We start from the raw sequence: 27,667 nt of genomic DNA on the forward strand, positions 1-27,667 counted from the left end.
CCCAACCTCCAAATCTCCTTTACTTTAATTCTTCAAACAAAGCATCCACTAACGTCTAATTGTCCGCACCAACTAGTTCCAGTTCTAGTTGTTCGCTAAACCGCTACCTGTCTCCAATTAATATACAGCTAGGATTACGCACTCATTAAAGCCTTCTCTCTTCCATCCTACTGCCCACGTGTTATATTGCTTGACTAGAAGGAAACTAAGTACCGACGTTTTATTGAGTTTTTCGATTATTAAAAGTTATAAAAATATATATTCATTATTCATATATTTCAAACTCGTTATTTTTTGTTAAAAAAGTAGCAATTGTCTGAGCTAAACGTTAACATATTAATTGAGATATGATAAAATTTGATCTTATAACCATTTGAATTGTATTACTTTCAATTAATTAGGAGTACTTTTCTCGTTAATTTTTCTTTATTCTCTCATATTCCTTTAGGTCACGGATCCTAAATTTATTAGGAATACTTTACTTCTTTCTCGTAAAATCTTATATTTCTCTCTTTTTTTTAAAGATAAGATTAAGATTAGATTTAAGGTTTATCGAAATATGTGTGTGTATACAGGAATTATAAAATTGATTTTTGACTTTAATTTGAATTTATGTCTTTAAGCCTTTAACTCATCAAATGGATCGTTTGGGCTATTGTAGTTTGGGGTTGAGATATTAGACTTTTGTTATATTATAAAAAATAAAAATAAACAAAGACAATGGTTTGTGGCAGGGGACAGCGGCGTACGCCACTATAGTGCCCCAGACCACCCACGTCCGATCAACTTTAGAAGTTTCCAGTGACATCTCCACGACAGACATACCAGCAGAGCCTTTAGGCCACCAGGCAGTATCTTTTAGATCTATGACATTTTAAACTTTTTTTCTTTAGAGAAAATTAACCCTAAATCTAGGCTTAAGAAAATGAGAGGTCTCTTTATAGAGGTCTTCCGACCATTGACGATTAGTAGTAGGCATGGATGCACAGTACAACAGACTAAACTTGATGGTTTTATGGGATAAGGAGATAGCAAGAATCTGGATACTTTATGATTCGAGAAAAAGTAAGACGAAGAATATAAATATATGGGCAAGTTGGTTGAGAAATTTAATATCATGGGCCTCAACTCATCAAGCACACACACAGTTCTGGCTTGAGAAAAAAGATGCAAGTCAAACCATGTGATTAATGGTTACTACGGCAGTTGCATGTGCAGGTCATAAATGTGAAGTTTTGCTAAGAAAATGCAAAGCGGACGTAACTTCCATCACAAGGAATTTGAATGTTTTCTACTAATCTATCTCTATTTCAGGATATGTGCTTCAATTCTTCACCATATGCACTGGGTTTAGGGACCGGTTAATCGACAGCTACATTTTTTAGCAAAATGAACAAGGCACGTGCTGTCTCGGCTGATTAGTTTTGCTCGTAGGAGTAATGCACATCCTCCGGCCAATTAATTCAACGTACAAAATTTTCGGTTCTTTGATTGTTGTTTCTGTGTGATTTTATGTGTCTGTCACTTTTACAGTGCTGTAATGGCCAAGAGATAAAAATAATGAATAACTAACCCAGCCTTTCAAGGTTGAAAAATGGCACTTTCGTATATCAAAACAATCCGAATCATTAACAAAGTTAAAATCACACAACTTGCAGAGTGCAACCTAAAACAAATAGGATATGTAACTTTTATATCTGACTCGCACGTTATGATCGAATCTGACTTGCATGATATGATCGAACCTCGAATATTATATTGAGGGTTCATCGACTACCTATAAACCACACTTCGAAGTCTAGATTTTAGACTTTGGATGTTCACTACGAAACTATTTTATCCTTATCTAAATTATGAAAAACTATGTTCTAGGGGAATAGAAATTCTCTGCCCCTTTATGTGCTCTTATTTGTGCCCCACCAGTAATAATGTTACACGTGTATTCTTATTTTTAGGACCACACTGCATAAAAGATAGTTTCTTCTTTTACTTCATCTTCCCTAACCTACATCTCATGTTATGCTTGAAAACACTGCACATGATTTCTTTAGTTGGTTGGCTTTTTAAGGCACTCACTAACTCGCTCTCTTTCCCAAACAAATCTTATAAACGTCTATCTAAACCGTCCATCTCTCAACACTTGAGATCTATCTCTCTTCCATGCAGATCACACCCTTTGATTTCCCAACTCAAAGATGAAATCACTCAGCTCAAAATGTGGTTGTCCAAACCTGATAACCGTACCTCGACTTGGCTTTGTGATGATTTGAGCCGCCTAAAGGACCCTCAAGATTCCCTCCATGATATCCTTCAGCTCCCACAGACCCAAGAATGGGTCGAGAAACTCCTCGAAAAATTCCTACGTTTTGTCGATGTTTACGGGATCTTCCAAACATCGTTTTTCTAACTCAAAGAAGAGCAACTCATGACGAGGGTGACTCTAAGAAGAAAAGACGAGTCGAAGATCACTACATTTTTGAAAAGTCGCAAGATGTTGACTAAAGAGCTAGCTAAGTTTTTTAATGGGATTTCCATGGAATCAGCTTCTAAAATTCGTTTTGGATAGGGTCGGCGTCGTCTAATAAAGTTAACAAGGATGAGGTTGAGGGAAGTATCAACAAATTCGAACAATTCAGTGAACTGATCGTGTGGCGCTAGAGAAGGAAGGGAGACGATGAAGTGAAGACGGTAGTATTGAAGAGAATGCAAGATTTAGAGAGGTGCATTGCTGATATCGATAGTGATAGAGACAAAAGGTAACAGTGTGGTGGAGATTAATTTACTTTTGAAATTAAAGAATGTTAAGTGCAAAGTTAAAGAAACTATGTACAGTGTTTACAAGCATAGCAGGAGATGTGGGTTGGGAAAGATGAAGTAAAAGAAGAAACTAATATTTAGAAGATTACGCAGTGTTGTCATAAAAAATAAGAATACACGTGTAAAATTATTACTGATAGGGCACAAATAGGAGCACAGAAAGGGGTAGAGGATTTATGTTCATTCTAGGGACATGAATTCTTCAATTCATGCCAAAGTTTTCCGTTTCTGCAAAAAGAACTTGGCAACCAGAAAAATGTTTGCTGTAACTTTTATTGCATTACATTTAAAGCACAGCGTTATTAAGATTAGAAGTCCATGAGTATGCAAGAAGAAAAACCTAGGAAATAGGCAACGTGATATCCTCAAGAGCTGTGTTTGGATCCAACGTTGATCGTGGGGCGTCCATCTTTGATATTAAAGGCTCACAGTTTTAATATTTTTGGTGCACAAACTTAAAACCTCAAGAAAAAATAATAATACATCTTTTACCACCGAGATTATTTGATTCGTGCCATCAAATTCAAAAAAAAAAATTGAGTATCAATTTAATTAAAAATGTATTTTTATTTAATTTTATAAAAATAATGTTTGAGAGGCTAGAGGAACAATAGAATCATCCAAAAATAAAGGAAAAGAGTGACGGGGATAAGAGAGAAGACTTCTTTTGTTACACAGTATGAGATAATACACTCCTTGCTCTTTGTGTGCGTCATTTATTTGAAAACTAAATAATTTAATTGTTTTTTTATTAAAATTCAGACTAAACAATAAAAAAATTAATGTTGAATATGTTGTATATTTTTATATTTATTTAGTTATAAGTATCAATGTATTACATTAACGATGTATTTTAGTGTACAAAATCGATTATAAATTTCCATTATTTAATGACCTCGTAAAGGGGCATGCTGCATGAACCCTTCCATTATAAATTCAACTTATCCTTTTCCAAAGAACATTCTAAGCTGTCATGTTTGACATAACTCCAACTTAAAACCAAAAAAATGAAAAATGTTTGACTTAATTCCTAAGGAAGCTAATACACGCGCCTGAACTTGAGCGTCGTCAATGGGAAAGGTCAAAGTAAAATTTGATAATCGAGAATCACATGTTTGTCCCATTCAGTTGATCTTGCGTTTGCAAGTTTGGTCGTAGTCGTATACAGCCAGCCACCGCGGTTTCAGGCTGGCAGGCGCGTGACTGCTCCATCTGAATCGTCAAAGTTATTTTCGATTTCAAATTCACCACTGTAATGTAAATTATATAAATATACATAATATTTGAAATATAATTATTAAACAAAATTTAAACATGACTCCGATATTCTGATAAATCTGTCATCACTTTTACTCTGGGTAAATGCATAATTTTGATAAAATATTTTTCATTGGAGTTATTTATTAGCAATAGTTGGAGTAAAATCAATTCAAAATTTTGATTTAAAATAATGTAAATTAAAATTCATAATTTTATAAATTTGATTTTATTAAAAAAATATTAAATTCGAGTTAAGTTATAAAACAAAATTCAATTATCTCGAATAATTTAAAATTTTAATAATTCAGAGTAGTTTTAAGTTTGAGTTAAGTATCTTAATTATGTGTGACATATGTATATCATGTTTAAAAAATATGAAGAAATATATATTTATTGTATATGATTATATAAAATCGTTTAAATTAAAATCAAATAGTACCATAATATTTATACTTAAATTTAAACAAAATTTTGAATATTCAATTCAACTCAAAAATTTTTAAATAAAATTTAAATTATAAAACATGATTTATCAATTTAAATAATTTGAAAGAAAGCTAGTATATAAATAAAGTTAAAATATTATTGAGAATAATATTATTTTCAAGAAAATGCCTTCATTTGTAATTAACAGGACGAAAGTGTATTGGTGGCTTCCATTTGTTTTCCCGAATTTTAAATTTGAGTAAAAGTAATTAAATAAAATTCCAACAAGTCTGGCTCTTTATTTATAGCATCAGAAATCACATCACAACAACGCGTACATACCCTTTTTAGCTTCCTCCATTTCACGGCAACGAAAGATCTCTCCCTTTTTCGCTTTCTCCGGCGGCCATCTCAAATCACCGGTAACTCTAGCCGTAAGGTACAATTCCCGGTTCCCTCTATCATCTGCTTCGACATCCCGTGACTCGGCTTATTATAACTCATCGCCGTCATGAATCCCGAATAGTAAGTTTTTTTTATTCTCTTTAAATTTTTGAAAAAAAAAATGTTTACCTATTAATTTCTTTTATTTTAGTTTATGTTAATCACTCGTGTTTAGTTTATTTTCCATAGATCTGTTTTATCATTGTTGTTCTTTCGAATTTGCGTTGTTTATTTCTCCTAGATATTTGTGTTTCCTTCTTTCATAGCCTTATTTACCAGATCCGATTATTTGAAGTTTTAGGTGTGTTTATTGATTTTCTCATGATAAGTTTGATAATAAATAATAATTGTGGCTGCAAGTCGCGACTTATAGAAGTGAGTTCTTAAGTTAGTTAACAGTTTAGGGAGGAATTCAAGATATATCAAAGAAATTTAGGACTTAAGATAGAAGTAATCAAATGAATTTTGATGAATCGTTCTGAGTCAAATAAAAGTGTTTATACTGCTAGGGAGAAAAGTGAATCTTCATTGATTAGGAGCTTTCATCTGATGTTTGCTTATAGATTGATATTTTCACTATTGTCAATGTTTATTCTGAATTTTTTTTGTTTATGGCAGTGATTATCTGTTTAAGCTTTTGCTTATTGGAGATTCTGGTGTTGGGAAATCGTGTTTACTTTTGAGGTTTGCTGTAAGTTCTTGGTTAATCTTTGAGTTTCATGCCTTCTGAACATAGCTTCATGATTTCAGATGTTTCTATTAATTAGGTGTATGCGTTTGAACTCATTTTCTTTAATTTTTTGCAAACAAGGATGATTCATATCTGGAGAGTTATATCAGTACCATTGGTGTTGACTTTGTAAGTTTTGCTTCAGTACTTTCATAGCAGTAGTTTGTTCATTTTAGTTTTCGAATGGTAGCTTAATTACAATTTAAATTCCCATCTGCAGAAAATTCGCACCGTGGAACAGGATGGGAAAACCATCAAACTCCAAATAGTAAGTTTGTAATTGGTTGGCTATCATTTCGTTTGTTAATCAAGATATTTTTGGAATCCATAATCCAATTGCACCTGTTCTTTGCCTGCTTTAACTGTGTGTTTCTTCATTCTCACAATTCCCTTCAGTTTCAATTTTGCAAATTCCTTTTTATTTTGTGTTCAATTGACTTTATTACAGTTAAAATCTTTATGACTGCATCTTCTGTTCTGATCATTGTTGATTGCCTTTCCATGTTTGTCTCTGTATAATCAGTGGGACACTGCTGGACAAGAACGTTTTAGGACAATAACTAGTAGCTATTATCGTGGTGCTCATGGTATCATAGTAAGTGCCATATTTTGCATGTTTTCCATGTAGTTTCTCCCTTATTTTTCTTTATGCATGTATCAGGATTGAACTCATGCTGCTAACCTCTTGGCAGGTTGTTTACGATGTGACAGACCAAGAGAGTTTCAACAATGTCAAGCAGTGGCTAAATGAAATTGACCGCTATGCCAGTGATAATGTAAACAAGCTTTTAGTTGGGAACAAGTGTGATCTAACAGCAAACAGAGCCGTGGCCTATGAAACAGCCAAGGTAAATTGAATGGACGCATTTTTTGCAAATTTATACAGAGGTGCAGGTATCAGAGAACTTCTGGAATTCCTCATTCATGAGCTATTTTCTTTGTACAGGCCTTTGCAGATGAAATCGGGATTCCTTTCATGGAAACAAGTGCTAAGAGTGCCACGAATGTTGAAGAAGCTTTCATGGCCATGGCTGCCTCAATCAAGAATAGGTACGTATATATGGTAGATGAATTTATGTCTTTAATTGAGAGGCACTCATTTTTCGAGTTTATCGGTCCTTATTTCCTTACGGTTGTTGGCAGGATGGCAAGCCAACCAGCTATGAACAGCGCGAGACCTGCAACAGTGAATATTCGAGGACAGCAAATCGAGCAGAAGTCTGGTTGCTGCTCGTCTTAAAGAAAAATAGTTTTTAAGTAGGGCTCATAATGCTCTTTTGTGTTTATTTTGTTGCATGTAAAACTAGTGTCTTCTAAATTCTTTTGATATGAATTTCAGATGGTTCAATATATGTCCTATTCTCGTCATCGGTTATTACTCTGTTAAATTTCCTTTCTTTTAATTGAATTCGGTTATAAAGAATACGCTCGTACAAAATAGTAATATCAGGTTTTAAATTTATGTTTATAACAAGGTCATGGAAGTTCATAAAATTGTACCGTTTGGCTCAGGTCATTTATGCTGACAATTTTAGGTTCTGTTTATAATTCATTTTACAAAATATATTTTCCGGATAATGCTTTCGGTAAAATAAACCAACCAGGAATATGGAAATGATATAAATGGTGAAATTTGAATTCTTCACATGAATGTGTACAACAGTTGCAATGAAAGGAAAATGCTGAAAAATAGCTTTCGAGGGGAATCCTTAAACCTACCAGTAATCTCCACAAGAACAGCATCCATCCTTAAAATGGTGAAACCTGACGGTATCCCTAACAATAATCTCTCTTCTTTCTATTGCTGAAATGTACTTGATGGCACGGTGGCAATCGCCGCAGACTCTCAAGTTCTTAAACACCCTGATCGGGGTTCCATATGGAGTTTTGATAAGGCCGAAGGCAATCGCCAGCTTCTCACTATGCCGTAATAGAAGCTGTTCTTTTTGCTCTTCTCCCACGTCATGCAATGCGAAATCAAGATTCGGAACATAACCAGCCAACTTCATCTTCTTCTCCAACTCATTCAATTTCAGATGTATGGATGCTACTTCGGGGTGCACTCTATCCCCAGACCTGAACTCATGAACTGTACTCTTTGTCTCAATCCAACTATAACCTGGTGTTTTTATTACCCCATTGTCTTTCATTGATCGGCGAATCCGAGCAACATGGTCCCATTTGTTCATTGCAGCATAAACATTAGCCAGCTGCACATACCCAGCTGCACTTTTAGGATCAAGATTGAGCAAGTTCTGAGCGGCAAACTCGGCTATCTCCAAGTTCTTGTGGATCCTACAAGCACCCAAAAGGGTTCCAAATATGGCGGAATGCGGTTTGAAAGACATTTTCTTTATCAAATCTACAGCTTCAATGAGTTTCCCAGCTCGACCGAGCAGGTCCACCATACACGAATAGTGATCTGGTCTAGGTTCAACCCCATAATCCTTCACCATGGAATCAAAGTATCGAATCCCGATATCTACCATCCCTGCATGGTTACAGGCTGAAAGAACAGCTACGAAAGTGATCCAATCAGGCCTTTTTCCTTCGCTCCTCATCACATCGAACAAATGAAGAGCTCTCTCACCTGCACCATGTTGAGCATATCCAGAAATCATTGCATTCCAACAAACAACATCCTTCCGATTCGTCTCGAGAAACAGTTTCCAAGCATCATCCAACACCCCACATTTACAGTACATGCTGATCAATGAAGTAGACGCTGTTGTATCATCACGTAACAAAGACTTACAAACAAGCTGATGAACTTGTTTCCCAAATTGTAGAGCGGACAATTCACTACAACCCAATAGAATACTGCTCAAACTCGAATGATTCGGCCGGATACCATTTCTTAACATGGTTCTAAAAAGCTTTAAACCATCCTCAGCCCGACAGTTCTCCACGTAACCGGCGATCATAGCATTCCAAGTCACCAAGTTTTTAACCGGCATCTCTCGAAACAAACTCTCAGCTTTATATATCTTCCTAAACTTCATATACCCACTTATCATTGCAGTCCATGTCACCACACTCTTCTCTGCGGCAAACTCAAAAAACTCCTCAGCCAATTCCAATGCCCCACATTCAACAAACCCAGAAACCATTGCACTCCAAGTAACACTATTCTTCTCTGGCATTGCCAAAAACAATTCCCTTGCTTTCCCCATTGCACCATTTTGAGCGAAACCAGATATCATTGTATTCCAAGAAGCGGTGTCCTTAACGGGCATGGAATTAAAGAAAGACCAGGCCGTTTCCATCCCAGAATTTTGTACATAACAAGCCAGCATGATATTATACGAGATAATGTCCTTTTGAGGAATTTGATCAAACAGTTTCTGCGCTTGTGTCATTTTCCCGGGTTTTCTCGAATACCCAGCTAAAATTGCGTTCCAAGTAACAGTCGTTTTAACAGTCATGTTTGTGAAAACTCGGAGAGCGGAATTCAAATCACCCGATCGAATATAGCCACTGATAATCTTATTAGAAGAAATGATGTCATTGAGATTATTTTGATGGAAAGCTGGGTGTTTGCTTGTTAAGTTATGGGTGGGAACCAAGTGGGGTCTTTTCGGTGAAGGAGAAGGGAAATCAGAGGGAACGGCTTCAATGTTGGGATTGGCATTTGGGGTTCGGATTGTGGAAGTGGCGAAAGGGGAGTGGCGGTGTTTGGTTGGTGGGAAAATTTTGAGGAAAGGCAAGGGAAAGTTTCTTCTGATTCTCAGATAATGATGGTACATTTGAGTTGCCCACAATGATTGTAATGCTGTATTAAATCGATGGGCATTGAGTGTTGAAACAGTAAGCGTCGTCTAATGTCTCCCCTACCATTTCAACTTTGAAGCGGATTGTTCACCTTTAGCATCGATTCACTGCTTAAATAATTTGCCACCATTGAAATCGCAATGACTGCTAATATCTGTTTTGATTTTCTGAAAATGGAAACATTTGCAGCTGAATTGGATCCCCTGGTCGGACTGTTTTTTTCATCCCACCTTAAATTCATTAGACAAAATCAGATCTCAATCCAATATTAAATATTAATTTATTCATCCAGAAGTGTCATGTTTTATTATGACTATTTAATAATTATGACTTTGACACTTTTTTAAAATCATACATTTTTAATTATTTACTTTAATTTTGTTTCTAATTTTCTACTCATTATTTCATAAAAATGATAAAACTAATGTGTAATTTTGATGTTATCATTTATATTTTTAAAATAAATAGGTAAAAAAAAATTATGTATAAACTTTAAAGTCCTTAAAAATATGACCTATGTTAAAGTTAAACTTTTGGCTATATCTCTAGTATAAGTTTTGCAAACATGTTCATTTAATGTTCACGATTATGTTCGTTTAACATTCATGAATATGTTCGTTTAATATTCATTTAATGTTTGACAAGCAATACTCTCTTTGTAGGGGATGTCTAAGGAAAGACAACCTAATATAATGCTAAGAAAAGGCGTTACTGAAAATGTTAATATTTTTTTAACACTTTCGGTAGAGCAATACCTAAAATGTTATTTTTTCTACAGAAAATGTTAATATCGAAAATATTCATTTTAGGTAGCGAAATTAACATTTTCATTAGAAAAAAATAACATTTTAAATAGTGCTATACCAGAAATGTTAAAAATATATTAACATTTTCGGTAGCGTATTTCCTTATCCTTATATTATGTTGTCGTATAGTAGAACTATCCCTTTTTTATCCTTTTATTTGCAACCTGAAGAAAAATGTTGAAATTACATCATTAGTCTTTAATTTTTTTTAGGCTTTACATTATGAACTCCAAAGTTCATTTTATCTTCAATTCAATCTCTATCTTCACTAATATTTAAAATGTAGAAAAATAAAAGGAAAATGAGAAATGTGTAAATAAAACTATAAACTAGTTTATAAATGATCTTATAAATGAGTCAATAAACGAGTTTATTCGTGAACATAAATAAACCGTACACACCAATATTCGTGTACATTCGTTTATTAAATAAAGTTAAAATTTTTGTTTATAATCACTTATTTATCTTAATAAATAAATATAAATGAACATTACATGAATAATTTGTTGAACAATGTATTAATCTTCAATCCTTCAATAGCGTAATAAACTTTACTTCAACTCCAGTGACCCATTGGTCCTTTTGTCCAGCGAAGAACTTTGCTCACATCGCAACACCATTTCTCGCTTTTACTCATATTTTTCTTGCTCTCTTGGAGGCATTTGGGCTATAATATTTTAATAAAATACATATTTTTAATTAAAATAGCACGGAACGAAATTTAAGTAATGATCGTTGTTCTTAGAGGTTCCTATTATTAGAGATTGTATATTATTTATGAAAATCTTTAGAATACATATTATCACTTATAAACACAATAGATCAATAGAAAAATATTATAAACAAATTCGTGCATAACGAATTTTGGAATTAATTTTATTTTAAAATTAAAAAGTTTGATTTTATCAACTTTAATTGTGAAAAAAATGTGTAAAATTTATAAATAATTTGAATTTAAAATAATCTATAGGTTAAATTAAATTTAAATCATTGAACATAAAATAAACATAATAAAAAATGATCTAATTCTAAACCAAGTTACCTTAAGATTCAAGTACCATGTATGCATGAGTATAAGCGTTTATCATATAAAGGATGAGAATTTTTGAACAAATATTTTCACCTATTTGCACCAGGCTAATAAAACAATTTCAATCCTCAAATTTTTATTAACTTAAATTTATACTAATTTAATATCTTAAAAATAAAATAATTATACTAAATTTACTTCAATAAAGGAAACAAGAAGTTACCAATGAGAAGCGGAAATTAATTATAACTTGGAAAGTTGGAACAAATACAAGTGGTACACAATTTATACAATATCAATCCACAAGGAAACCAACTCTGCGATAAAGGAAACAAGAAGCTGCCAATGCGAACAGGGAATTAATAATAACTTGGAAACCACGAAAACCAGAGGGGAGGATGAAGATGATCAGGGACATATGAAGCCAGACGGAACCTTCTTTGAGCAGACGTTGAGAAGCAGGGTGAGGGTGACTGGGACATTAAGGTTGAGGCCCAAAACATTGACTTTGATTGTTGTGCAGAGGCAAGCGGCAGCTTCAAGGTCAGCAAGGTTTTTGATGAGCACGCAGCATGGCTGCACTGGGGGTGAACCCCACGGTCACATTGACCAAACCAAGCGCGATAGCACGTGCACCCAGTTTAAGGGTATTTACGGGGCATTTGCCTTTTGCAGACGGAGTTGGGCAATTAGCACTCACTAGAGAGAAAGAATGTTGAGTGTGAAAAAGAGGGCAAGTGACGCTGATCTCTTCGAAGCCATCTCTCTGCCTAAAATATATAAGTTAAAGAGTAGTATAATTCAAGGATAGAGAATGTGGTGTGAAGGGAGGGGGTTTTATAGAGGGAAACTTGGTTGTTTTTAACGTAAACAAAATCAATAAAATGGTACCATATATCAAATTATTTCTTGCTCCTGCATATTCTGGAATGCAGTTAAGACACAGTGTCTTCCATCGGATTGAAAAGACTGTCACGGGTGAGCCCAGAACCTACCATTGGTTCACCACAGATTATATTTGGACTCTGAAAAAAGAATTCCATTTACAATTATATATATTCAATAGTCATGACCTGATCATTTTTATACTCGTCTTTTTAACTGCTGAAACACAGTCAAGTCATGCAACATTTAACCACTTCATTCTTACCATTTATGATCTTATCAACTTAAGCATACTTAGTATCATTCATTAAATGCATAAACTGCACCTTAACACTAACATGCATTTACAATCCATGCCATACTTTAAAACATCATACAGCTTATCAACGTTCCAAGTCACATTAAGCCACAATTGAGTTAAACTAACTACATATTATACAAAAGAAGTTGACTAACAATATCAAAAGTTCCTAATGGTCTTTTAAATGCTCTCTATATTTGTATTTCCGTTGAAAAAGTACATGGTAGCACTTTGTAGAGCAGATATATAATATATTTGTATTATATTCATATATAGTCCATTAATTTTAGCTCTCCTCTATCATTCAAAACCGCCTCTTTCTATTTCGATAGCTATAACTTTCGATACTCTGTCATTGGTATCCCCTCGTATCTATCATCGTATCTAAATACATGAAGAAAACAGAGCAAATACTATGATGTTGCACTGGTTCTTTCCAAGCAAGACTTCAATAAGTTTTTTTTGGAATATAAAAGAGCCTAAAGGTACAAATTAGGCATGTCCCAAAGGGACATATTGAATGCCTTGAATACCTTCTTTATTGGAAGTACAAGGGCCTATTGATCTCTGAGTAAAATGTTTGGCTAAGGCAAGACTTTGATGGAGTATTTAACTCGCATTGGAGCATTCCTCTTGAAAGATCTTGTTGTTACTTCGTTTCCATGCATGCCACACCAAATATGAAAACAAAGAATTCCATGGGATATTAAAGGACGGGTGGATAGCTCGAATTTTAAGATTCATAGAGATCCATTCCTCAACATGTAGGTTGAAAAACCAATGGGCATTAAAACCATGGAGGAGTTCATAGTACCATAGTTGTTTCATCGCCTGGCAGTCCCAGAGGATGTGTATCGTAGTTTCCTCCATTTCTCCACAGGATATACAAGTCGGGTCATATGAAATGCGCCATTTGCTGCCATTGAAATTCATCAGAATCCTATCTCACATAACTAACCACAACAAGTATCGCACTCCTTCAGGGACATCAAGCTTCCAAATTGCTTTCCACTTAAAGTCTAGCTATTGAGAGTTATCCTATGACAGTTGAAGGTAAGCGCTCTTGACAGTGAAGCATTTATGGACATCATGGTTCCCATAGTATTTATCATACCCAACAGAGGCGGCAGGAGGCCTGATGCTATGGAAGAAAGGGATGACCTCGTGGTAGAGTGCTTGGTGTATTGCATTCCAATTCCACGAACCATTCGGGTGGGAGAAAGCAATAATAGGAGAAGAATCAAAGGGAGTGAGCAAGGATTTCTTCAACATATGTAGGGGCCCAAGGTCAGGGACCAATTGTCGAACTAGAAGCTAATACTAGTTCCAACTCCACTTGACCAAGCAAGTTGTGATTTGAAGAGGGGCCAAACATTCACAAGTGATCTCCAGAGGGGTGAACAATGGGATTGATGGAGAGAATCTGACACCACTTCTGTGACATTATACTTTTCACGCAGTAATCGGACCCATATACGACTAGGAGAGTTTATCACAGCATAAAAAAACTTCATAATGAGAGCCATGTTGTGTTAGGTTGTCTCTTAACGCCTAAGCCTCCATTTGTCATCGGTTGACAAAGGGAGTCCCAGTTGACTAGAGGAAGAGAATTGTTGGAATCATTAACACCCTAAATGAAGTTGCGGATTATGCACTCAATTTCTCTGCAAACCCAAACTGGAAGGAAGCACGCATCCATGAAATGAATAGGAATAACAGAAAGAACAGATTTTGTAATTGCAAGTCTATCCGCAAAGCTTAGGGAGTTAGCAGACCAATTGTTTAGTCTTCTCCAGATTTTTTCGATGATAGTTTGGTAAAGCCGAGAACTTGTTCCGTTGTGTCGAATCGGGGTAAGTCACCATTTCAGAAACCATTTGAAAGCCCAAGGTAGAACTAATAGAATCAGCAACCTCCAAAGAAATATTAGCGGAAAAGTAAATCACAATTTTCTTTTTGTTAACTTTATGGTCTGATATACTTTGAAAGACTTCAAGAATATGATCAATGGCATCATTGAGATAACTCGGCCTTTGCATCAAGAATTAAATCATCGGTAAAAAAGAGGTGTGAGATGGGAGTACCATTTTGACAGAGACAAAAGGGGATTCAAGACTCTAAATTAACAGTACGAGTGATGTAATGGCTGAGGTGTTTCATAGTGAGAATAAAGAGATACAGAGAGAGCAAAAACCCCTATCGCCCCTTTCCGGTCTGAACTTATCACAAAGGCCTTCATTCCATTAGACTTGCATCGTTGAAGAGGACAAACAATAAAGCTAATTTGATGGTCACCCACTAGCTGTGAAATAATACTTAGGAGACAACAGATTATGATCTTTGTTATAAGCTTGTAAAGAACATTACATAAGTTTATTGGACGGAAATTCGCAAAGGCTCTCTAGATTAGAACCTTTGGGGATAAGGAAGGTCGTAGTCTTATTATGTCTTGGATCAAAAGAAGCTGTGTAACCATCACAGCTTCATTGTTTTCGACCAGCACCAGAGAATACCCCAACTCTTGAAACCAAACGCAACCCATGACAAAGAGCACGTGCTTCAACACAGCTGGCCATCCCAGGACAATCTATTCTTCTCTCCCTCCCAGCCAGTACAAAACCATCAGTGTCCCGGATCAATGCCCCCATGGCAGGCTCCATCAACATTTAATTTTACAAAATCGGGAGGGGTTTCGTCCAGTGGTCATTATGATCGTGTGCATCGGAAGTGGACCGAGCAACTCTTAAACGAGAATCATCATCACACCAAGTATCCAAAACAATTTTGAGCATGCTAATTCTTTCTTTTCTTCGCTTGGTAACAACCCCAGAGTGGAAGGATTTTATGTTTTGATCACTGAAACGAATCCAATGAGAGATAGAATTTTGCTTCCATAGTAATTCCTCATGATCAAGCAACAATTCTAAGTCAGTATGAAGTTTGACTTCAAGTTTTACCAAACGGTATTGATCGAGATAATGTTGAACCCCACAAAGGTAGGCCGTAAGAGTTATCTTCTTCAGATAAACACAAAAGAATGAAATGATGATCAGATGTTATACAAAGTCAATGTCAGACAAGAGAATCCGAAAATGCTTCATACCAGTAATTATTACAAAGGCATCTATCGAAATCAACATAACAATCGTCTTTGTAGCAGGTGAAAAGGGAAACATGATAGCCCAAATCCCCCAAAACAGCCAAGGCTATTTTATGGAGGAGGGGAGGTTATGAAGATAATCCCACAAGATAATTCCATTCGCAAACGTTAAGGTTCAAATCCTGACCTTATTTAAATATTTAACGTTTCTTCTTACTAAATCAACTGATTGTTGGTATATATTTTTAATTTTTTAAATTATTTTTTTAAATATTTTTAATATTCATACATTTTAATCTTTTTTAGTAATATAGTTGTTTAGTATTTTATATTTAATTTTTTAGAATATTTGAATATTTTAAATCTAAAATAATTTTAATTTTTTTATTAAAATTAAATAAGCCACTTAATTTTAAAAAAATAAGGGTAAACTATACAAATACTCCTATTTGTTTTCGTTCTGATCGACTTTAGTCACCGGTTTAAAAATTAAGTGTGTTTGGTCCCATACGTTATCGATTCGTTTGGTTTAAGTATCTCGGACGTTAGTTTCCATTAATTCATCAATAGAAGTATGAGTTAACAATTAAAAAAAAAACTCGTCTCACTTCTTCTTCTTCATTAGACTTGATGAAATTACTTACGTAAGTGTAAAGAATTAGCTAAATTCTATGAAATATTTTGGGTTGTCTTTCTAGAGCACTTGTCGGCATTCCAATGTATACTTGCCATATTATTGATCTATTGCGAAATTTAGTTGCCGAAAAAATTAGTTGTATGCAACGAGTTGACTCCTATTTTAACAAATTTTGAATTCGATCACTTGTTAAATAAACGAATTGCTCGTTTTATTATGTATCAATTCCAGATGCACTCGCTAATACTTAAGCGAATAATTTCACATTACTCTTTTCTCATTTTTAAGGAATTTATTTTTCGAACAACATTGCTTATTTGCATTAATGAAAAATTAGGAGTAATGCAAATGCATATATCTCATACAAGGGCCGTTCGAATTAATATGTTTTAAATTTGTTTCTAATATATATTCTTTTATTTGTACAAAAGGATATATATATATATATATAATTTAAATTATTTTATTTTAAATTTTAAATATGTAATTGTGATTAGATTGAAATAATTAAAATATTATTTTAAAATTTAATTTTTAAAAGTGTCGTTATAGCTAAATGAGAAGAGATTTTCCTTTACCTCATACCTATAAAAAGGTTGTTGTTGCTAATTCTTTTTCACTAATCCAACAATCTTTTGCTTAGCTCTTCTCCTCTCATCATTTTCTCTTAGTACCAGTTTCTTTTTGAGTTCTTTGTTTTCGGCAAAAATTTCAGTTTTAGGTTATTCTTTCATCACTAGAGAAAAGGGCAATCAACTGAGTTCCAACTTTCTCTTTCAGGTGTACGAATTAGAAAGTATTATGTTAACCTCGAAGGATGATCATCTGTTTTTGCGGTTATAGCGGTCAGGGCGAGCTCGCTTATAAGGAAATGGACTACCACGAAGCAATAACATCTTCTACTTATTTATTTTGTAATCTTGTATTTATTGGTGCTAATTTGTCTATTTTGTAGTACACATTTCTTACAATTATTTTATCTAAAGTTCAAGGGTTAAAATAAAAAATTAAACCCTTCTATTAACGTGTCCCGTCATCAAATTTATGACATTCAACGTCTCAGATCAAAACTTAATAAAACGATAAAGTAAGTGATCAAAACATAAATTTTTTGGATTTGATGAGCAAAAGAATCCAAATATAAAAGGTAAATTACCATTCCGATAATTTATCCTATTTTATTTACCGATAAGTAGAATGATACGACATAGCTTCAAGTTGTTGATTTAAGAGAGACTAAATACATGAACAACTATAGATGGTTGTCTTTGCCAGTAAAGATAAGGAGACCAGTACTACAATAAAGTAAATAAGAAGTTCACAATACGAACTGGAAATTAACTATAACTCTGAAAGATACATAAACCGACACTCGAATAAATACAAGTAGTACACAATTATACAATATCAATCCACAAGGAAACCAACACTGCGATAAAGGAAACAAGAAGTTGGCAACGCGAAGAGGGAATTAACAATAACTTCGAAACCACGAAAAACACAGAGGGGAGAATGAAGATACAACACTGATTAGGGACATATGAAGCCAGGTGGAACCTTCTTTGAGCAGACGTTGAGAAGCAGGGTGAGGGTGACCGGGACATTAAGGTTGATGCCCAAGACTTTGCCTTTGATTGCTGTGCAGAGGCAAGCGGCAGCTTCAAGGTCTGCAAGGTTTTTGATGAGCACGCAGCATGGCTGCACTGGGGGTGAACCCACGGTCACATTGACCAAACCAAGCGCGTTAGCACATGCACCTAGTTTAAGGGTATTTATGGGGCATTTGCCTTTTGCAGACGGAGTGGGCTTTGGTTTTGGGTTGGGGGAAGGGCAAGTACCACAAGCACTGACTAGAGAGAAGACGAGAATGTTGAGAGCGAAAAAGAGGGCAAGCAATGCTGATGTTTTCGGAGCCATCTCTCTCAAAACCCTAGTAGCTTCTTGTCTCAAGTATAAGTTAAAGAGTAGTGTAATTTCAAGGATGGAGAATTTGGTGTGAATGGAGGGGGTTTTATAGTGTTTAAGAGGGAAACTAGGTTGTTTCTAACGGAAACAAAATTAGTAAAAGAGTAAAGTACACAAATGGTCCCCTAACTATAAGGTACTACTTTATTAAGTCCTCCGATTATTATATGTTACAAAATGATCCGCCTATGTTCTGTTGAGTCCCCGGCTATTACAAGTTTTAAAATTCTCACCCAACTATTCATATGTTTAAAACTCATTCGTTTTCGTTAAAAAATGATGGTCATATGAGTTGGACTTGAACTAGATAAAATATGTTCTCAAAACCGTTTGAGTTGTATTTTGTGGATTGACTTTCCGTATACATTACGTCGTCGAGCCAGTGAGTAAATAACGACGGTGCGAATAAACATCATTAAAATATGATAACATCATATTTTAATTAGCAAGTTAACGTTAAGCTCAAAAAAATGATAAGTTTAGAACATATTAATAATTAGATGATTTTATTATAACTTTTAATAATCAGAAGACTCAATAAAATAATACCCTAAAATTAGAGGACCATTTTGCAACTTGTAATAATTGTAGACTCAAACAATATCTTATGGTCAAAGAATTATTGGTGTATTTTAGCCTTACTAAAATTGATTTTTGCGATTTGAGCTGTTGCTAGGGCAGAAGATTTTTAGTGAGCTTTGAACGTGTGGAGATACAAAATGAATATTTTCTGTGTCCAAGGCTAGCTTGTCCAGCCTTCATCTTCATCTTTGGCAGCTAGCAAAGCTTTTTTTGATCCTACATATTCTGGAATGCAGATAAGACCCAGTGTCTTCCATCGGTTTGATGACACGTAATCAATGGGATTTTTCTGGCTTAAAAAGGCTGTGAGGGTGAGCCCAGAACCTACCATTGGTCCACCACGGATCACATTTGGGACTGTGGCCTCAACTGAATTATGCATATTCAATTGTCATGACCTGATGATTTTTATACTCTTCTTTTTGCACCTTAACTGAAACCACATTTTTCTTTGGGCTGCAGAAACTGCTGAAACGCAATGAAGTCAGAATTAAATTGTATAATCCAAGTTTAGGTGCGTGGATCCAAAAGTGGTTCATTTATTTTTTGCCACGACTGCGTGATGAGGAATGAAATCAGACGAAAAACAACTTCTCATGGCGACACTGTTGTCCCCCCACATTTATGTACGGGATGAAAAACTTTGGAAATTATCAGCTTTGACATCTTCTGGTAAACTTGACAGACAATATTTAGCTCATGTATATGCTCCGAAATGACTTATGATAAGATCATAATCAAGACAGAGCTAGGATTGAATTATAAGGAATAAGTTATTTAGCTTTAAAATAAATAGGATCTTTAAAATTGAATAAACAATAAAATTTAAGGAACTCAAAATTTCATTTTAAAATTAGAAGAGTCCTAAAATATAACTAAACCAATGAATTCTCGGCTCCCTGGGAGCCCTGTTTTTGAATTCTTATAGGATTTCAACTATTTGCCATTGTCGGTTCCCTGGGTGCGTTACTATTGCAAAATCAAGGGCCGTAAGCCAGGTCAATGTTATCGGCTTATAAGATTTCCATCGAATTTCAGATTTACTCAACGTAAAGGTCCTCAAGCTACTCGTACAATCAATTTGGATGCTATGGTCGGTTCTTCTCTTGATTCCTCTTCACCACCTTCCTCTGTTCCTCAAGTTGTTCACGAGCTTACGACTGAGCAACATATCTTTCATTTTATCACTGAGATCACTTAATGAATTCGATAATCGTTATAAAATAAAAGTAATTTGTTGCGTCATTTGTCATCATAAGATATGCCGTTCAATATATGTAACAGGCACAGGGAGTAGGATATTTTTGGTAAGTGCATTGTCATACTAAGTTAATCTAGTAGTAGTTATCATCGAAAGTTTTGTTTTTCTTTTTCCCTGGTTGAGCTCGGAAATTTTTGAAGTTTACATCTTTGGATACTTGCTTGACAAAGAAATTTTGACTCCCCAATCCAATTTCAGAGATATACTTTTGGGGTTTAACCGTAATTTTCGTTGGGCTACCTTCAATTGGTTTACATGTTATTGGGCTTGCAGAGGAACACACCCAATTACCATATCTGGGTTTGTTCTTTTCTTTTCCTTTTTCATCTTCTACGACTATTCTCAGGAAACATAAACATCAGCATTCAACAACTTCAACAGCTTTTCTGAAAGTTCAGTGGACATGGAATTAATTTATGATGAGACATCAAAATCACCGTTAAGTTTGTAACGATCGGTACCAAAATAAAATCTAAACATTGAGTATGATTTTGAAAAATAATAAAATTTAGATACTAAAACAAAATAAAAGTAATAGTTTAGATACTAAAGGTGTAGTTTATCCTTCTTGTTATTATACACATCATGAATGAAATTGTCTAATATTACGATGGGAATGGGACGATTGTCTGTTTTTTTTATTATATCAGAAAATATTACTGTTATTTTCATGTGAAATATATAACTTTCTTATTTAATGGGTTACATATACATTTTATACTTAAATTAGATATTTTCTCTTAAGTCGTTAAATGAGTTTTTTAATTAATACTTGAATTAGACATCTTATCTTAAGTTGTTAAATTTTACTTCTAAATTGATATATGAATATTAATTTCATCCATTATTTAGTAATGATATTAACTATTATAAAATGTTCACTACAATATTATAATAACCGTAAAAGTTTAATAGTTTAATGTTCATTTTGTAATAATTTATTAAAATTAATGATATTGTATAATAATTTAATAAATTTAACAATTATTTTATAATTTTTAATTATTGTTCAGAAACAATTATATGAAGATAATTAAGTGAAATAATGTGCTTCAACCTTAAAAAATGGTAAGATATTTGTGATGAAACGTATTAAAAAAAATGTACTACTGCTGTCAAGCATTAGGGAAAAATAACAAACAAAGAAATGTAGGCCAAAGATGATACATGCCCTAACCTATTAAGCTCATTTATATAGCCCCATTCTAGCTATACGGGTCAACACTATGAGTTTGACCCAACATAGGCTAGTTGGGCAAAACCCGATTCAACTGACAAACCCAACAGACTTCAACTAACTTCGACAGCACCACAAGCTTGATCTTCAACATTTACCCTGCTCCAACCAGCTTTCAACACCTCACCAAGCTTGACGTTCAACAATTTGTTGGGGTTGGTTTAAGTGTGACAAATGACAAATTCAAGGAAGAAATATTTGTATTTGCTAGCTGTAAGCGTGTAACCAAGAAGAAATGTGATTGACAATTTAGTTCAGAAAATAAATTCTATTGACATTTTTTATCTTATTCTTTACATAGATCCTCAACCTTTTTTCTCTTTTGTTCTTTCCAAACAATTTATTAGGCTTTGACAAACAACTTATTTACTAAAAGTATCTCGTTTGACCATACAGCTTTTCATATGCTAATTCCAACAATTATATAATCAGAAATTTATATTGTATACCTTTTCAACCTTTGGATTGAACTTTGACAAATATTCATTGGAAACTTTATATTAATATTAATAATAAGCTTTGTTATGCATTTTCTTTTTCGTTTCCTCCAAGCACATGTACCAAACTAAAGTAATATTATTTGGTACAGTTATTATTACAAGTTTTCAATAACTTACGATTTGAAGGCTATAAATAATTTTAACATCGCATCTAAAAAATATTAATTTGATGAATAGATTTTAGTGATTAAAAGAAATATTATTTTCTATTAAGATCTCGAGTTTAAATAGCAACGCCGGAAGGATGTGTATGTATTGTCAATTATCAAGAAAAATTATAAACATATATTATATTAATAATTATTATTAAAAGTTAAATAAAATAATTTTATGACTTGCCGACATTACTTCAAACTATTTTTTATTTTTTTTAATTTGATGATGATGACTTTAGGACTATTTAGCGTATGAACAAGTTTTTTTTTTGGTCCTACCACGACAAAATTCAATTTCTATTTATTTTATTTTTGGTAAAGCAAAAAATTGCTTCCTTAATCCATTCTTGATTAATCTTGAAATAACACTCTTTCTTGACACGTAGGATAGAAGACATGGCGTGCTTTTATTAATAAATATCGATTTAAAAATATTTTCTTTATTGTGATATATAAATAAACACGTCAAAAATTATTGCATGCGTTAGCCACATGTAATGTAAGCCTGCATCGGATGCTCCTATGGCTCATAGATTTGGGGGTGTGAAAAATGTATGGCAACTACTTTCTTAACAATTTAGGGTAGTCGTTTCATTCTCGTATTTATTTTATGCAAAACGTCAAACTCATTTGTTCAAACAATGGCAGCAAGAAAGAAGATTAAATTTTTAATATAATTATATATGCCAAGGCAAGTCGTCCAAAGACATCGGAAGTAGGCTAAGCCCTCGAGGGGGATCCATGATCACCCTGTCCAAGTTAATTTTGAACGGACATTATTGAATTTAGTGGCAGAGAATGCCATGGGACACGAATCAAGGTCCAAGACCCATGCAGACATAGGCACATAGAAGTTTGATAAGTGTTAAATTCAAGAAAATGAATGATTAAATGGGCAGTTTCTCATATATCACAAGTAAGATTACAAACAGTATTTATACGCCAAGTATTCTAGCAACAGACTAACTAACTAACAAGTAGTTGCAAAACTTCCTAACTAATTACAATTTAACTTAACAATATTCAACAATAAGTAAAATTGGGTTCAAATAGGAACAAATAGAGTCAACACTCCCAATATATTATCAATCAATAAGTTGTTTTACAAAATGTCAGTAGCCACATATTTATAGGCTTAACAAACAAATGCAAGGCTCTTCAACTCCATACTTCCTCATTAGACGTGCATGAACCATGTGGGTGCATGAATCTCTCTCCCTAAATAAAGCATTCATACGGGCTAGTGCCTTGTTTCATTGCTCTAGAATCTCAAACTAGAAAATGTAAGGCATTAGACACTTTTTCGATGGTTTTGCTTAAGCCAGCCTGAACAATTCAAGCGAAATAGCTTAGATCAAAATGCGGAAGCAAGAAGAACTCTAAAAGGAAATGATGCATTTCAAAGAGCAAGGAAATTGAGAGAATGCTTAACTTTGTATTCCTCAAATCTAAAATGCGAAATGAGGTGATGATAAGCCTTTATTTATATTTGAAGTCCCCTACATCCAATGATTGAGATTGAATTACATCAATGTTATTTGTATTACTCTAAAGGATATATTCAAGGAACGAGCCAATTTAGATGAAATGACTTAAGATGGTGTTCAGGCTCCTATGGTCGCCAAGATAGTGTTGGTGGCATCCTAGGGTGGCTTAAGATGGTGTCGGAGGCGTCATGACTGGTCAGCTCATACTGGTCCTGGTCGTGAGCACATGATCCGTGACATTCTCCCCTGATAAATCTAGTGACACTCTGTGCAACTAGAGTGATATTGGTCTATCTGATTTTTGAACCTAAACTAGGACCCAAGTCAAGAAGTCCCTTCCATTTAACAAAGTATAAATATAAGCTTTCCCCACCTCAATTATCTTGATTGATTAATGAGTAAATAAGATACATTCGAAATTTGGGGGGCTATAGTCTCTCTTGTCATCTTTCTTTACAAAGTCTTCTCTTATTCTACTTCCACACATTTAATCCATTGTGTCCAAATCGCTTAAGTGACTTTTAGGCTTTATTTGTCCAGGTTGAAGGCTAACTCAGGCACCCAACTCATGCTCTGGTGCCTACGACCTCACGATTTACTAATTTTAAGTCTAGCCCCGTGACATATATATGTAAGAAAAATAATAAATCCACTCATACAATATAAACTACTCAGTTTCAAGCTAGACGAGATAATTCAACGCCATATTTCAATTATACACAAGCTTTTCCCCCTTTTATTTGTCCCTTTACATTTGTGCTACTGATATGCTTAGCTTATCGAGAGGGACTAGGCAAACAAGTTGTGATTGGGATGCTAAAGCTATCCCGTCTTTCAGGGTTCAAACTCAAGGCCTTGTGAGTATACAATTGTTTTACATTTGATTTTTGGTAATGAATCAACTTTGCTAAACTCCGCTTTGCATTTGACCTAAAGGGACAATCCATTGACAAGAACCCATCCACCAAATGCAGGTAAGCCTCCAAATCATGACAACATGCCACGTCAGCGTTGGGTTTCAAATAAGGCGACATTTTAGTATCAACTCGTAATTCTGTTCCGGCGTGGGAATATGCCAGTGGATTGTTGTTTCCAAGCCTGTTGAACACGCTAGCAAAGCTTTCGTTTCTTGCTTCTTTTTCATGTTTATATTGAACTTGTTCTTCAGTTCCTTCTCCAATGAAAACACCCGGAACCTTTGTGATCAAATCTTGATTGTTCACGATTCGTAATACTTTAATATTTTTTTTATTAAGTCGGTCCACAAAACCTTGGTTACCTACTCGGGGTCCTCCGAAGGAAAACACGGCGATGGGTGGCACTTGAGGCGCACATGAACTTATTTCATCAGCAACTAAAAGAGATAGAGCTGCTCCAAGACTATGTCCCGTGATTGTAATGCTAAGCTTCTCTCCCTTGTACATCTCGATTAACCTTTTTACTTCTTCAACCACTGAGTCAGCCAAACTAGGGACGTGAGCACCACGTGTTTTATGTAAACTCAAGAACCCACATCCAACCTTTTGGGTCGGGTCATCGGATTCAGAGATTTCAACCAGTTGGGCTCTAAAATTCTCCCTCCATTCCAACCACGTAGCAGTTCCTCGTAAGGCAATGACAATATCCCTTCTCCCCATTCGTTGAATCTCCCTCTTTTCATCGCAAACCGCTACGAACCCCATCCAACTAGACCGTTGGGTCATCCACCCAAGGTCGTCCACCCATTTCGGCAACCTGACCGACGAGGTAGTGTAGAGGCTCTTAGTCACCTTGTAAGACCGTTCAGGCAATGAGACGTGTCTCGGCAACGGAGCCTCTTCATTTTTTGACGTGGTGGGATTGGAATGGAAACCGTGGTAAGCAGCTTGAACAAATTCCCCATATCGAACCACTTCTCGCCTTAGATTTTCATCGAGCGGGTCGAGCAAGCCGGACCAGTCATTGCAACCGTGGTACTCTCTCCAACGAGAACCCAGGTTGTTCCTAGGAGAATACTCCATGGTCTTCGACAATAGCCTCTTAAGCCTATTCAAATGGCGAGGAGACATCTCTTCGGCGGCACTCATTTCAGGCCAAATCCTCGAAAGATTTAGCCCTTTGAGCAAACCCTTACCGCCTGCTTTGGTCACCGGCTCTAGCTGTGGATCGGTCCGGTTTGTTTTCTGGAGGATTTTCTCGAGGTTAGAAAGGTGCTGGCGAGTCAACTCAGTCGACGAAGCTGATGAAACAAGAGGCTTTTGAGGAGTTATTAAAGGGTTTAGAGGTGATCTTCGGCACTTGAAACTTGGCCTTTTGGCTTGAAAGACGTGCAAGTTTTGTGCGGGAAGAGTGGAGCTGATGCCCATCTGCATGGAGACGACTCTAGGAAAGAAACAGTGAAGATTTAAAGAGAAGCGATTGCTAAAACTGCAAACCAGCAAACAAGATCTATGAGTACATATAGACCCAACATTTCCAACCAATACCCATACTGTATTTCATAATTACATGAATAACCTAATAACAATGGCAATATTGAAAATTGACAATTTCTTTTTCACTATTCATAATGGGCACTAACTAAGAAACATCACTAATAAAATAATTATTATTCTTAATCATGAATATGAACGTTTAATTGAAAAAAAATCATCATGGATTTGTTCAAGTAAAAAGAATAATCGACCATGTGGTTTTCTTCTTAAAAAAATAAAAGAAAAGTCGATTATGATCAAGGAAATTGACTGAGAGATTGACTTCTTTAAGGATTAACTGCCCATACAATTATTATTTTACTTTTAAAATGATATTTTCGTTATTATATTTTAATAAGATGATATAATTATCAAATAGGTGATTTAATAATAAATTTAATTTTGAATATTTATGTATTTTTAATTAATAATTTGATGATTATGGGTGTAGTTAACTTTTTTTTACTATACGAACTAAGTGATATTCGTGATTAAGAGATGATTGTTATCTCTAGTCTCTAGAGATATCGAGTTCCCACACGATGTTTACATGGATATTTGAACATTTATCACTAAATAATTAAGAATATTACCATATAATCACACAAAAACTTATAATTTTGTTTAAAACGGTGACGAATTAGCTGACTAATAAAATTTTAATTTTCAGTTTTTACCCTTTTGCTCTGAATATATTTTTGGTCGGTGTGGTTGAGAATATTTTGACTTTTGTGGTTTTTGTACTTTGCATAAGTCAATGAAGACTCTGAAATATGAATAGTTATTTTACTTGTTTTTTTGTATTAACAAAAATCTTTTGTTGATATGTACGGGTAGATTTTTTTTATTATCAAAATACGTACTGGTAGATTGAAATCAAAGGTTAATGTATAAATAAATAAGTAGAAATGTGATTCATATGATCATAATGTAACCCTTTTTTTCTACCCATATCGATTTTAAGGCTTCGCATTGATTAATTTGGATCGATATGTGTTGCACATATGACTTTGGTCAGTAAGTTCTCCAACATGGATTTTCTGTATACACAAGAACTCGAACTTGAGATATTGCTTAAGGAATATCTAACTACTTACCACTTGAATAAACTAGTAAAATAAACCCCTTTTTAACAAACGTAACTTTGGATTCAAATTCTTATTTTACCAGTAAAAGACTAATTAATTAGGTAATGTATGCAACTTAAGATAAACTAGTTCCCCCCATCTCAAATGTACAGCTTGTTACATCTATCAGAGTTTAAATTCCAAGTTTAAACATTAAGATTACGAAATTCACTTGTCGGTTGTATTCTTTTTTGAAAAATATAAATTAAAAAATAATTGAAAATTTCTAATCTATTTCCTTTTTTAGACTTTTGTAAATGTGTAATGTTGTTTGACGAAGACTAAGGGGTTGTTTGTTTACCTCTTAATGAAATCATTCAGTGCTGAATGCTGAACCATTCAGCATTCAGCGCGTTTGTTTCGCACATTTAAATGATTCAGTGCTGACTGATTCAGCAAAACAGTGCTGAATGATTCAGCACAGAAGTACATTCTGAATGATTCAGAGCCAGTAAACAAACAACGTGTCACATTTATAGCTAATTCTTCCAGAGCCTCTGAATCATTCAGCTTTTGAATCATTCAGTACTTAATCATTCTGAAGTAAACAAACAGCCCCTAAGATACACTTTCTGCATAGAAAATATGATAAACTACATATTTAGTCACTCCATTGTTTTTGGAGTTTTGTTTAGGTCATTTAATTTTAAAAAAAAAAATCATATTTGACGTTATATTTTGATTTTATTTGGT

At 34.5% G+C, this 27,667-nt stretch overlaps 4 protein-coding genes across 4 annotated transcripts; 1 reads left to right on the forward strand and 3 right to left on the reverse strand.

Annotated features, from left to right (window-relative positions):
- The first annotated feature begins 4,893 nt into the window (after nucleotides 1-4,893).
- LOC120129016 (GTP-binding protein YPTM2-like) lies at nucleotides 4,894-7,025 on the forward strand. Its single transcript, XM_039146620.1, has 8 exons — nucleotides 4,894-5,028; nucleotides 5,566-5,638; nucleotides 5,759-5,806; nucleotides 5,898-5,945; nucleotides 6,201-6,272; nucleotides 6,370-6,525; nucleotides 6,624-6,727; nucleotides 6,821-7,025. Exons 1-8 carry the CDS (start codon nucleotides 5,015-5,017, stop codon nucleotides 6,915-6,917), a joined length of 612 nt encoding a protein of 203 aa, XP_039002551.1. The 5' UTR covers nucleotides 4,894-5,014; the 3' UTR covers nucleotides 6,918-7,025.
- A 270-nt stretch (nucleotides 7,026-7,295) lies between these two features.
- LOC120129015 (pentatricopeptide repeat-containing protein At4g16835, mitochondrial-like) lies at nucleotides 7,296-9,454 on the reverse strand. Its single transcript, XM_039146619.1, has one exon. The coding sequence runs from the start codon at nucleotides 9,421-9,423 to the stop codon at nucleotides 7,393-7,395; it is 2,031 nt and encodes a 676-aa protein (XP_039002550.1). The 5' UTR covers nucleotides 9,424-9,454; the 3' UTR covers nucleotides 7,296-7,392.
- Nucleotides 9,455-17,684: 8,230 nt separating this feature from the next.
- LOC120129017 (14 kDa proline-rich protein DC2.15-like) lies at nucleotides 17,685-18,265 on the reverse strand. Its single transcript, XM_039146621.1, has one exon. The coding sequence runs from the start codon at nucleotides 18,122-18,124 to the stop codon at nucleotides 17,738-17,740; it is 387 nt and encodes a 128-aa protein (XP_039002552.1). The 5' UTR covers nucleotides 18,125-18,265; the 3' UTR covers nucleotides 17,685-17,737.
- A 5,890-nt stretch (nucleotides 18,266-24,155) lies between these two features.
- Nucleotides 24,156-25,786, reverse strand: LOC120128806 (phospholipase A1-Ibeta2, chloroplastic-like). Its single transcript, XM_039146434.1, has one exon. It carries the CDS (start codon nucleotides 25,743-25,745, stop codon nucleotides 24,171-24,173), a length of 1,575 nt encoding a protein of 524 aa, XP_039002365.1. The 5' UTR covers nucleotides 25,746-25,786; the 3' UTR covers nucleotides 24,156-24,170.
- Between the last annotated feature and the right edge of the window lie 1,881 nt (nucleotides 25,787-27,667).

The sequence above is a fragment of the Hibiscus syriacus genome, unplaced genomic scaffold (genome assembly GCF_006381635.1).
Source record: "Hibiscus syriacus cultivar Baekdansim isolate YM2019G1 unplaced genomic scaffold, ASM638163v2 tig00110482_pilon, whole genome shotgun sequence".
NCBI classification, from domain to species: Eukaryota; Viridiplantae; Streptophyta; class Magnoliopsida; order Malvales; family Malvaceae; genus Hibiscus; species Hibiscus syriacus.